This window comes from Rhinopithecus roxellana, chromosome 10 (assembly GCF_007565055.1).
Source record: "Rhinopithecus roxellana isolate Shanxi Qingling chromosome 10, ASM756505v1, whole genome shotgun sequence".
Lineage (NCBI taxonomy): Eukaryota > Metazoa > Chordata > Mammalia > Primates > Cercopithecidae > Rhinopithecus > Rhinopithecus roxellana.
The window spans coordinates 128,931,746-128,944,933 of record NC_044558.1 but is presented as its reverse complement, the minus strand read 5'-3'; the positions used below and the strand labels follow the sequence as shown (position 1 = coordinate 128,944,933).

The 13,188-nt window shown below is 39.0% G+C and overlaps 1 protein-coding gene across 2 annotated transcripts in view; it reads left to right on the top strand.

Annotated features, from left to right (window-relative positions):
- GYS2 (glycogen synthase 2) overlaps positions 1-13,188 on the top strand; it is a 76,159-nt gene that overhangs the window by 56,969 nt on the left and 6,002 nt on the right. For both annotated transcript variants that reach the window (XM_030939928.1, XM_030939927.1), the window contains exons 12-13: positions 8,562-8,688; positions 12,757-12,852. In XM_030939928.1, coding sequence (XP_030795788.1) covers positions 8,562-8,688; positions 12,757-12,852 — 223 coding nt within the window. The remainder of the gene's footprint in view (positions 1-8,561; positions 8,689-12,756; positions 12,853-13,188) is intronic.

The window sequence follows — 13,188 nt, the reverse complement described above, 5'->3', positions numbered from 1 at the left end:
AGAACTCAGTTATTTGAGGCAGCAATCATATCTCATATGTATTGTCTCTGTTTAGGTTCTCTGAGAAGCAGTCGCCAAGGTGAGGTTAGATATGCAAAGGACTAATTAGAGGAAAGCCCTGTGAAGGACCAAGAGGTTGAAAGCAAGTGCAGGCAGGGAGATGCAGGTCTTGCAGATCAATATACCCACGAAGAGAGAGCAGGAAGGAAGGATGATGTAGGAAAAGCCACAGATTGCAGCCCAGATTTAAAAATGCCTCAGTCTGTCCTTCCTCCCTCCCTCCCTCCCTCCTTTCTCTCTCCCCCTTCCTCTAAGTTTTTTTTCCCCCTCCGACGACTCCTCCCTCCCTCCCTCACCCCTCATCAGCTTCCAGGCTTATCCCCCCCCTCCCTCCCTTCCCTTCCTCCTTCTGCTTCCTCCTTCCATCCTTCCTTCTTCTGCCTTCCTTTTTTCCCCCTCCTCCTTCCCTCCCTCCCTTCCTTCCTTACTTCCCGTACTTCCTTCCCTTCCTTCCTTCCCTTCCTTCTTCCTTTCCTTTCCTTCCTTCTTTCCTTCCTAGAAAGGACAGTCAATGTATTCAATAAAAAACAAGAATTGATAAAAATTGGCTAATATACAAAAAAATATACACACACAGCAGCACTTGTGCCTCACACGGGGGAAAAGCGGTGGTCCAAAACCACTCAACATGGCTTGTCAGTTAATGGAAGAAAGAAAGGAATACATACATACACATGTACACAGAAAAATAGGAAAAATAGTTTTCAATAGTGCAGTCTACAGCTAACACAAATTCAGAACTATTTTATGGTGCTTCATTTCTTAATACAAAAGAAGCCTATTTTATGTGTGTGTGTTTTGTGTGTGTATACATTGGTTTACTGTTAACTTATTTTAAATATATTAGTGTTAATGTTACTACATAAAACTTTTTCTTGTATTCAGCAACCTTTCCATTCTGTTTTACCTTTATATGTACCTCCCATTTACCAAAATAGTTTCAGATTGGCAGACAGATAGATGTCTGATTCTATGAGCAACTGAATACAGATTCCTATTAATAGGGATAGGGATTCCCCAAACAAAAATTGCCCATTAAAGGCACCTGTTGGGCAGAAACGACTTTACACTGGTACTCTTTCTGCCAGTCCTGTAAGTTAGGAGCAGCTGCTGCAATTGGTGCTGTCAGTCAAGATTCCTGGGGCGAAGATCTCCAGAAGGAAAGCTGAGCTGTATTTCCAGGGCTGGCAGATCTATAAAGAATGCAGCAGACTAAGTCCATGAAGACTATATTTAAATCCCTGACACTTATCAATGTTGTAAATTCACTGAATCTGTCTGTACCTCAGTCTTCTCATCTGTGAATGGTGATAAAATAACCCCGCACTCATAGAACTGTAAGGATTAAATTAGACATAGGCCACGTGCAGTGGCTCCTGTCTATAATCCCAGTTACTCAGAAGGCTGAGGTGGGGGGGATCACTTGAGGCCAGGAGTTTGAGGGTGCAATGAACTGTGAATGTGCCACTGCACTCTAGCCTGAGCGACAGAGTGGGACCCCATCTCAAAAATAATTCATAAATAGGTACTTCATTTAACAGCTTGACACATAGTCAATACATATTAAGTATTCACTTCTTTTAGTTCTTAGCCCAGTATCTGACACATGATGGGAACTCATTATTTTTAGAAGAGAGATGTGAATAGAGTTTGGTGAGAGTTGAAGAAAGTGGATTTATCTTCTCCTGCAGGATTTGGTAAGACTGTTTTATAAAAGAGATGACATGTTAGCTAGATCTTGATTAATGATCAGGAATTCATCATGTAAATAACAGGAAAGAGGACTCACCAGGCAGAGAAAAAAAGTAGAGGATAAGGCACAGAGATATCAAAGCACGTGACTTTCATAGGATGAGTGGAGATGAAAGTTTGGCTCATAATTTATGTCTATACAGTTAAACTCATGAATATTTTGAGATGTTCATTTATTATTATCATAAGGCAGCCACAGACACACCAAAATAAATGTACAGCTCCTTCCTGACATTTACTATATACTCAAGGCACTGAGAAAAATTCCCATCAATTCAGAATTAGGCATTATATTTTATTAACAATTCTTTAAAACTTTGGCAATAACTTAGGCCTGAGCTGATTTAAGTAACTGTTTAATCACCTGCTTGCTTAAAGAACTCTATAGAGTGGCAAACTGTCTGAGTACATTGATAAGTTTTTGATACGAATGTCCTATTTGATTCAGCAAACATTGCAGATGATTTTGAATTTGAATTTATTTATCATTTTGCCTTAGCTACGTGGTATGGTGAGGAAAGCCCAGGCTGAAGATTTCACGTGTCGACTGTGGGCTGCCACGGTGTAAAAATAAACTAACTTCCTGAGACCTTACTTCTGTCCTGGGATAAATAAAGAGTCAGACAAGTCTTTGTCTCTGTTTCTGTTTTGTTTTTCCTACTTATCTAAGTAGGGCCTTCTGTGAGCCAGGAGTTTTCCTAGGGGCTTTTGTATACAGGATCTCATTTAATCCTCTTTATAACCTTCAGCTGACCTCTAATATACCTTCCTCATCCCTGGGCTTCTGCAGTTGGCCGGTTTAGGGCCAGAGCAGCTGTTTTCTTATTTTAGTTGTGCTGTCATTCTGTTTGGCTGGGAGCAAAACAAATGAACCATGGTGTTTTCATGTTCCAAAATGGACTTTGGAGAGTGCAACTTTTCCTAAGCTTGGAAACGCTAAAGTAGACACAATGCTTTTCAAATCCCCCTTTCTTGTTCTTTGCCAAGAGAGTACAATGGGTTGCCAATTTGATGATCGCCCAGATACAGTATCTGTAATTTTGTCTTTTTTTGTAGTGAGGTACTTTGCACATAATAGGAACTCAAATCATGTTCTATGAATGAAAATACTGTGTTCACTTTTACTTTGCCATTTTGTAATTTCTGTGATTGAATTCTTAAGTACTGCGGTTTGCATATCTTACTTTATTTCTTCTTAAGTTTAACTTCTCTCCTACTTATGGATCTGCTGAGATATAATTAATGTTTGTAATGTCCTTGAGGATCCAAGGGGTAAAAGTCTCCACTTTAATCCTTGGTATATAAGATTGTAAAGTGATAAAAATCAATTTAAAATTGATAATTCAATGGCCCTCTTTATGTCTTCTTTACCAATTGCACAATGTCACAAAGATTAAATGAGGTAATATGTATATTTATAATATATAAAATGTTCTACAAATATAATGATAATTGTTATATATCCTATTAGCGTTTTTCTTCAAAGTAATCTCTTCTGAAGAATGTGTACTTATTATTTCATGAATAAACATGAAAAGTGTAGTGTGCTTGTGTAAAACTAGTTTGTCTTCTTTCTCTCTCCCTTTTTTTTTTTTTTTTTTTTTTTTTTGAAATGGAGTCTTGCTCTGTCACCCAGGCTGGAGTACAGTGGAGCGATCTCCGCTCACTGCAACCTCTGCCTCCCAGGTTCTAGGCGATTCTCCTGCCCCAGCCTCCCGAGTAGCTGGGAATACAGGTGCCCGCCACCACGCCCAGCTGATTTTTGTACTTTTAGTAGAGACGGGGTTTCATCATGTTGGCCAGGCTGGTCTTGAACTCCTGACCTCAGGTGATCTACCTGCCTCGGCCTCCCAAAGTGCTGGGATTTCAGGAGTGAGCCACGGCACCTGGCCTGTTTTCTTTTTCTTTATCTTTCCTTTTCCTTGCAGAACAATTCAGTTCTAAAGCCATTTGGTGGGCAACACAATGTAGGTATCTGCACTACAACAGGGAGAGTGCTGTGGAAGTCCAGAGAAAGGCATCAGAGTCCAAGCAGTTTGAGAAATGTCTACACAAAGAGGAGCAGCCTAAAGCAATGTCAGAGCCAGAGTGGAGAGAGGAGGGCATCCGTGCATGTGAGGGAGTGTGTGGAGAAAGATTAGTTACACAGAGGAAGATTGATCCAATACATAGCAAATTAAAGGTAGCAAAAACCGGGTGTGTGTGTGTGTGTGTGTGTTCTTTATCTCTGTCTACTCAGAGCACTTGGGGGAAGTAATAGGCCAATGACAATGAGCACACCTGGTAGCCAGGTCTTGATTGCTAAATACTATTTGCTATTAAAGGGAACCAGGGCTGCCTTTAGAATTGGCTGATTCTAGAACTGTGACAGGTAAAGTACAAGATGAGCCTGAAACTTCTTGTGTCAAAAATCAAAGAAATGCTCAAGGAACAATGAAGGCTTGTTTTTTTTTTTTTTTTTTTTTTTTGAGGCGGAGTCTGGCTCTGTCGCCCAGACTGGAGTACAGTGGCCGGATCTCAGCTCACTGCAAGCTCTGCCTCCTGGGTTTACGCCATTCTCCTGCCTCAGCCTCCCTAGTAGCTGGGACTACAGGCGCCCGCCACCTCGCCCGGCTAGTTTTTGTATTTTTAGTAGAGACAGGGTTTCACCGTGTTAGCCAGGACGGTCTCGATCTCCTGACCTCATGATCTGCCCGTCTCGGCCTCCCAAAGTGCTGGGATTACAGGCTTGAGCCACCGCGCCCGGCCAGGCTTGTTAAATATATACAGAAACAAACTTGAAGGAGCTCCCACTGGCCAAATCATGCACAATTTGAGTGTCAAAATAAATAAAGAGAGTAAGGAATTAGGATGCATTGAATGACACAAGGAACCAGAAGTCCAATAAAAATATTAATTAAAAATTTAATTAGGAATGAGATATTTACACAACCTCAAAATAACTGTCCCAATACTTGTTAATAACAAAGAGAAAAAAGAATAACTTTACAGTGGAGAAGCCAAAAAGGCCTGGCCTTAGTCAAGAGATCAAAATAAACATCATCATTCATGAAAAAAATAGAAAACCTTTACCACCTGATTAAAATGCAATGAAAAGAACACAGCACCACTTCTGTGATATATCTGCCAAAGATGTGTAAACTAAATCTAATTATGAAGAAGCATAAGACAAACCCACACTGAGGGACATACATCAAAATAAATAGATTATAGTCTTCAAAAATATCAAAGTCAGGAAAGCCAAAAAAGCCCATGAACTCCTCCAGACTAAAGGACTCTAGAGGGATGTGACAACTAAATGCAATATGTAATTCTGAACTGGATGCTTTGGTTTAAAAATCACTATTTTAATCATCAGAAAACTTAAATGGGGTTTAAGGATTATACGGTAGTGATGTATCAACGTTAATTTCCTGACTTTTCTGTTTTTGTAAGATTATGTAAGAATGCTCTTGTTTGTGGGAAACACACATTAAGTACGTGGGAATGCTGGGCACCAAGTCAGCAGTTTATGAATGGTTCTGAAAATACATGAATTCTCTTCATATTGTACTTGGAACTTTCTGTAAACGTGGGATTCCCAATACTTTTATATCAGATGTCACTTATTTTCAATAACCCCTTAGGTATGGGTGAGGCTGAGAGATAATCTAATAATAGCTCAGTGATAACTGTAGTAAGTGGGAGAAATAGGACAATTCATTCACACGGTTAGCAAGTTAAATAGCTACTCTAGTCACAACTTTCCGATTATAGCCATGCTGTCATCATTAGTAATATTTTGTGTCACTCACAATGTAATGGTTACAGATACAACACATTTTAAGGCTAAACCTGAACTATTAATATTTTTCCATTACTTTCTTGAGTCTAGAGATCAATACACAGTAAATCAAGCCATGATTTGTGGTATTTGCCTATTTTCATTCTATGAAAACTCTCCCTGCCACCAAGGCCATTGTCAAGCTACCAATGTGACATCACTGAATTCAGAGATGGAGAGAATAGTAGGAACCAGAAGGATAAAATAGCATGTTGGGCAAAATACGTGCCAAAAAGAAAAACACACACACACAGACACACACGCACAAAAACTTGCTAGGCAAAATAGCACGTTGTGCAAATTAATTGACTATATAGAATTCACAATAAGGAATGTGAATCTATTAAAAAAATACTTTTTTTTTTTTTTTTTTTTGAGACGGAGTCTCGCTCTGTCACCCAGGCTGGAGTGCAGTGGCGCGATCTCGGCTCACTGCAAGCTCCGCTTCCCGGGTTCACGCCATTCTCCTGCCTCAGCCTCCGAGTAGCTGGGACTATAGGCGGCCGCCACCTCGCCCGGCTAGTTTTTGTATTTTTTAGTAGAGACAGGGTTTCACCGCGTTAGCCAGGATAGTCTCGATCTCCTGACCTCGTGATCCGCCCGCCTCGGCCTCCCAAAGTGCTGGGATTACAGGCTTGAGCCACCGCGCCTGGCAAAAAATATACATTTTTAATAGACTTTATTTTTAGAGCAGTTTTAGGTTCATAACACAATTGAACAGAAAGCACAGAATGTTCATGCTCTTGTTTCTGCCTTTCCAGTGTGGGCCCAGAACTGGCTCATACAAGTGCACAAGAGCCAATAGTTAAATGTTCAGAAACTTTGTGAGCCAGTTTTAAATACAGCTATTGCTAAAATTAAATTATATAAATTTGAAAATAAGTCAACTATATTAAATGAAAGGTAATGCTCAAAATTCATCACATCCTAATTATTTACTTCATGTTACTATGACCTATGCACTTGAGGCTATGTCTGTCAGATCTTTGTGGTGCAAAGCTTTATAATGATGTGCTACTGCTTTCCCTGTCTCTGAATTCAGCAACATCATATTGGTAGCTTAAAAATGGCCTTGGTGGTAGTGGGAATATTTTTAGAATGAAAATAGGCAAACACTACAAATCATGGCTTCATTTACTGCATATTGATTTCTGGATCTGTAGCCTGTACATTGTGAGTGGCAAAAAAAATATTTTGTCCATGTTCAAAAACTACTATCTGACCCAGCAAAGAAGTCACTTGCATTATTGATGAACTCGTGAAGTTCCAGCAAATGTCTCTGTTATTTCAGCTCCTTCTACTTATTAACAAAGGAAATTAATCAACATTTATGTCAGAGCTACAATCAGCCATCAATTGAAACTATAAATTCGTTATGAATACAAAATTTTGGAAACCTAAAAATAGTAAATTATGAGAATTAATTGACTACATAGAATTCACAATAAGGAGTTTTGTATATATCCACTTTTAATAGAGTTTGCTTTTTAGAACAGTTTTAGGTTCAGAGCAAAATTGAACAGAAAGTACAGTGTCTATTTGCTCTCTGCCCCTTCACATGCACAGACTCCCCCCTTATCAGCATCCCCCAAAGTGGTATATTTGTTCCAACAGATGAACCTACATTGACACATAATTACCACCCAAGTTCCATAGATTACATTAGGGTTCACTCTTAATGTTATACATTCTATGGGTTTTGACAAATGTATTCATCATCATAGTATGATACAGAATAGTTTGCCCTAAAAATTGTCTATACTCTGCCTATTCATTCCTCCCTCACCCCTGACCCCTGGAAACCACTAATCTTTACACTGTTTCCATAGTTTTAGTTTTTCCAGATTGTCACACAGTTGAAATCATACATCACGTAGCCTTTTCAGATGAACTTCTTTCACTTAGTAGTATGCATTTACGTTTCCTCTATTTATTTTCATGGCTTTATAGCTCATTTCTTTTTAGCACTAAATCATATTCCATTGTCTGGATGTACCACAATTTATGTATTCATTCACCTACTGAAGGACATTTGTGTTGCTTCCAAGTTTTGGCAATTATGAATAAAGTTGTTATAAACATCAATATGTTATAACATCTTTCATTGTTTGGTAACTGTATATACATTATTCATCTCATTAAAAATTACAACAAATTTATGTACTAATATATATTTATACTTCACTGTCTCAGTTCTTAAATATTTACCAGCACACTACTGCTTAGAAGCCATGGTAAACACTTTGGTTTTTACTCTGAGTAAAATGGGAAGCCACTGAAAAACTTTGAGCAAGGGAATGACTGACATTTTTAAAGGATCAATCTAGTTGTGTTGAATAGAGACCCCAGTGGAACAGAAAGAGGCAGGCAAGTATGTTAGGAGGTGATGGCCTCTTGGTGAGAGAGGATGGTGGTTTGCATGAAGTCCTGCAGCATGATTTAATCTAGATGGCATTCCTAGAACATCTTCCCTGTCCCTTAGTTCCATTTCACTTGAATAACTCATGCTTAAGGCATGTAAGAGTGGTCTGTTATGTAGCTCCCTCTTCCCTGCTTGAGTTGGGAACAAACTGATAAAAAGACGAGAGCAATTAGAAAACCAAATATAATGTTTATTGCATGTCAAAGCTGGACTGGAGGATGTAGCTTAGTGTGAGAGCAAAAATGAGCATGCTAACTCCTTATCCTTCAAGCTAAGCCTTGGAACCTGAGGGCAAGTTAAATAGGCAGTGTAGACACTTTTACAAAATGGAGAGAGAACAAACCACCAAGACTTTTTTCTTTTTCTTTTGTCTTATCTCTTTTTTCTTTCTGAATCTAGAACATAAGGATTCTATAGTACAGTACTGAAATAATCAAATTGTAGGAGATTTTTCACTTTTCTTGCTTCTTTTTCTTTTTTTTTATTAGAATTTTCCTTTTTTAGGTGATTTTGCACCCAGAGTTTCTATCCTCCACCAGTCCCCTACTACCCATGGACTATGAAGAGTTTGTCAGAGGTTGTCATCTTGGAGTATTTCCGTCATACTATGAACCCTGGGGTTATACTCCAGGTACGTGTCATGCATAGAATGTGGAATGTTTTGAATTTTGTTAGTATATTATTTTATGTGCATATATATAATATTCAAAGTTGACATTAAATTTCTAATGAGATTTCAATTCTTCAGTTTTAAAAAAATTTTGATTGGATTCATCTCAGGGATCAAATTATGGTTTGTAGATGATTACTTAAGAATAAGGATGGGCCGGGCGCGGTGGCTCAAGCCTGTAATCCCAGCACTTTGGGAGGCCGAGGTGGGCGGATCATGAGGTCAGGAGATAGAGACCATCCTGGCTAACACGGTGAAACCCCATCTCTACCAAGAAATACAAAGAAACTAGCCGGGCGAGGTGGCGGGCGCCTGTAGTCCCAGCTACTCGGGAGGCTGAGGCGGGAGAATGGCGTAAACCCGGGAGGCGGAGCTTGCAGTGAGCCGAGATCCGGCCACTGCACTCCAGCCTGGGCGACAGAGCTAGACTCCGTCTCAAAAAAAAAAAAAAAAAAAAAAAAGAATAAGGATGAAGATTATGTAAGTACACCACGGTTTGGGCGTATTTTAGAAGGTATGTGAGATACTGCCTCATTGAATTCCAAAGAAAAAGGAATGTGTTATAAAGGTTGTATGTTATCTAGCCATCTCTATCTGCCCCATTTATTAGTGTGAAGGAGAAATTGACTGTAAGTAGGATTAATATAATAAATAATAGTCTAGCAATGTTGTCCTTTAAAAATTATTTTAGAATAATTCTTTTTAAAATTTAATGAATGTATTTAATATATAATAGGTAACACAGTCACATGGTTAGGGAAACAAATATAAAAAGTTGTACAGTGAAAAGTCTTTTTCACATTCGTGTGCCTCAAAATAAAAGGTACTAAGAGAGGCTAGCAATTCAGTAAGTATTGTCAACAATGACATCATTCCATTCAGAAACTCCTCCTTCTTCACCCTCCTTCATTATTTTATTTTATTTTTTAACAGATGGTAGATTCTCAGATTTACTATGTATTTTTCTTTTCTGGACCCAACTGGCATGGTTGCCATTAGCATCCAAAGTGATCAATTTGTATTTGTACTGAAATGTCTAATTAAAAGGGAAACAAATACTTTAAATACATGCCAATGCAAAGAATACAATAATAACTTTTCCATCTCTTATTAATAATCAGAAATTTTTCTGCCCAATGTAAATAAAATTTCACTTGCGATTTTATTATTATTTCTTTGAGACAGAGTCTCACTCTGTTGCCCAGGCTGGAGTGCAGTGGCATGATCTTGCCTCACTGCAACCTCTGCCTCCTGGGTTCAAGAGATTCTTGTGTCTCAGCCTCCTGAGTAGCTGGGATTACAGACACATGCCACCACGCCTGGCTAATTTTTGTGTTTTTGATAGAGACAGTTTTCATCATGTTGGCCAGGCTAGTCTCAAATTGCTGGCCTCAACTGATCCACCTGCCTCGGCTTCCCAAAGTGCTGGGATTATAGGCATGAGCCATCACTCCCGGCCTCTTCACTTGTGATTTTTAAAAAGTTCAGAAAACATTTTTATTTATAATTGAGATAATAAATGTTGCCTTTTGTATCTCAATGTTATGATTGATATAAAGCTCAAGTAAGGAGCAGCAGAGGCCAAGGTGAGGGGGAATAATAGGCTGAATTATGAAGAGGAAGAATTTTTTCTATTATTTGCATCTTTATCCTAGAATTAAAATACAGAATTTAAAATTCTACAAAAATAGGATCCAGTATTATTTACAGCAGGAACAACATGAGGGCTGTGCGTGTTTGGTCATCAGGTCCTATTCTATTGTTCTAGCTTTCACCAAGCATAATTTGCCAGCAGCCATGAAAACTTTAAAATTTCTTGGGGAAAATAGACAAAGGATTGTCTTGAAACATGACAGAAAATATTTGTATATAACTCCTCCACGTGTCTCTCTTGCAGATCTAAAAATGGACTACTTTTGTGAAGGTGTTGTCTTCTTACTTATGAAATGTCCACATAAATATCACAAATTGCTTGCAATACACCATCTTTTGAGACACATAAAGCACACGTTTCACTGATGAACTTAACACTTTGTTTTTGACCTTGTTCTTATTATTTCTAGTAGAACAATTTACCATTGGAAGTATCATGAATAGAGAAGCATACAACCAAATGCATGAGTGACTGAGGCAATGTGGGAAGTCCTTTCTGTCAAGTCAAGAAAATGTAATAGAACTAACAGCCGACTGTCCACCGAAGTGTCATTTTATAAGACAAAGTTAAACTTAACAACCCAAAATGATAAAGGAGATATATCTAATGTTTTAAGATAAAGGCCAAAGAAGATGTTACAAAGGATATTATAAATAGACAAATAAGTGAGCTTGTGGAATAGTCCATAGTGAATGAGTCATGCTGTGATTTACATTAACCAAAAGGAGCTGGTCACTCTTCCCCAACCTATAGTTACAGAAAGAATGCAACTTCTGGTGGTATACATTTAACATTAGCATATTAGATAACTCTCTATTATTTTAAGAATAATCTTTTTACGTGTTACTAGATCTAACTCACTCTAGAAAGTATTCAACAAAATGTGTTTTCAGAGAGCCAAATAAATATAAGGACCTACTTCATTAAATTAATTCAATGAACATATACTAAGCTTCATGGGTGCCTGGAATTTTACTGCATAGTGATTTGATGGCCATTTAGTAAACACTAAGGATCTGTGAACTTTCATGGCATTGTAGACAAAATTTTGTATACATATGTGTATAAGAATATTTCTCTTCATCATCCTCAGCAAACTAACACAGGAACAGAAAACCAAACACCTCACTTTCTCACTCATAAGTAGGAGTTGAACAATGAGAACACACAGACACAGGGAGGGGGAACGTCACACATCGGGGCCTGTTGGATTGGGGGGCAAGGAGAGGGAGAGCATTAGGACAAATACGTAATGCATGCGGGGCTTAAGACCTAGATGATGGGTTGAGAGGTGCAGCAAACCACCATGGCACATGTATACCTATGTAACAAACCTGCACGTTCAGCACATGTATCCCAGAACTTAAAGTAAAATTTTTTTAAAAAGAAAGTAAAGAGATAGTCTCCAACTCCCAACTCCCAAAGAAGGGGGAGCTGAATCCAGGAGGAAGTCTGAGGAAATAAAATTATGTAAAAAGAAAAAAAAAAAAAGAAGAGAATATTTCTGGAAAGGAGTTCCAAAATGTTCATCAGACTCTCAACAGGGCTGATGGTCCCCATCCCACTTTCCTCCTCTGCACCACCCGCCACTAAAATTAGAGAACCACAACTCCATGGCTATATAGCTAAACCAAGAGGAAACATTTGCAGAGCAAGAGATAAGGTTGCTGTCTAAATTGTATTACTGCATGGGTAATGGGAAGATCTTTTTTCCTCCATCACCACTCACCAACCAAGGGTAATTCCATGATCAAATATAAATTCCTAAAAATGCAGATATCCTTGAGACTAGAAAAATTTTTAAGACATATCAGTTATTTCCTGGAAAACAGATTTGATTAAAAGGTGAGGGAGCAGCGAAAGAGATCATCCATTTATGGAGCTCCTAAGACGGTGGAAAGAATATGTGCCAAGGGAGATTTAAATGGGGGAAGAAGCTGGTCACATCCTAAACATATTTAATCTACCCTATAAACTTGCCAAGTTCTTAGAAACACAGGCTAGAAAGAAGCAAAAAACAAAACCAGCTGGGATTGAAGGTGCAGTGGAGCCTGGCAGTTCTGCACAAGGGTTCTGCAGCCAGATACCTGACTTCAAATCCCAGCTATACCATGAACCCTGGCCTTGTGAAGGTGGGTGAGTTATTTCTCTGTGCCTCAATTTCTTCAGCTGTAAGATGGGGATAATGATGGCCCCACTTCACAGGGTTGCTGAGAGATTAAATAAGTTAATGAGACATGTAAAGAGTTTAGTGTTGTGCCTGACACAAAGTGAACATTGCTATTACTAGGAGGAGGGCCTTTTCCTCCTCTGAGTGCATACCAAGGATTTAGGCGCTGGTCTGAAGCCGAGCTTTGGTCTATTTCCCCTGGCAGCTGAATGCACTGTGATGGGTATCCCCAGTGTGACCACGAACCTCTCCGGGTTTGGCTGTTTCATGCAGGGGCATGTGGCTGATCCTACTGCTTACGGTGAGCTTCTTCATCATTAACCCATCCTGGGGATTCGTGACCTCTAACCAAACAAAGCACAGGTTCTTTACAGAGCCTAACTCTAAAGTTATCCTGATAATTAAACTAATGTTTTTATATTTCTTGTTTAATTAAAAGTCAATTTAGGCTGGGCACGGTGGTTCATGTCTATAATCCCAGCACTTTGGGAGACCGAGGTGGGTGGATCACTTGAGGTCAGGGGTTTGAGACCAGCATGGCCAACATTGCAAAACCCCATCTCTACTAAAAACACACAAAAAATTAGCCAAGTATGGTGGCTCACACTTGTAATTCCAGCTACTCTGGAGGCTGAGG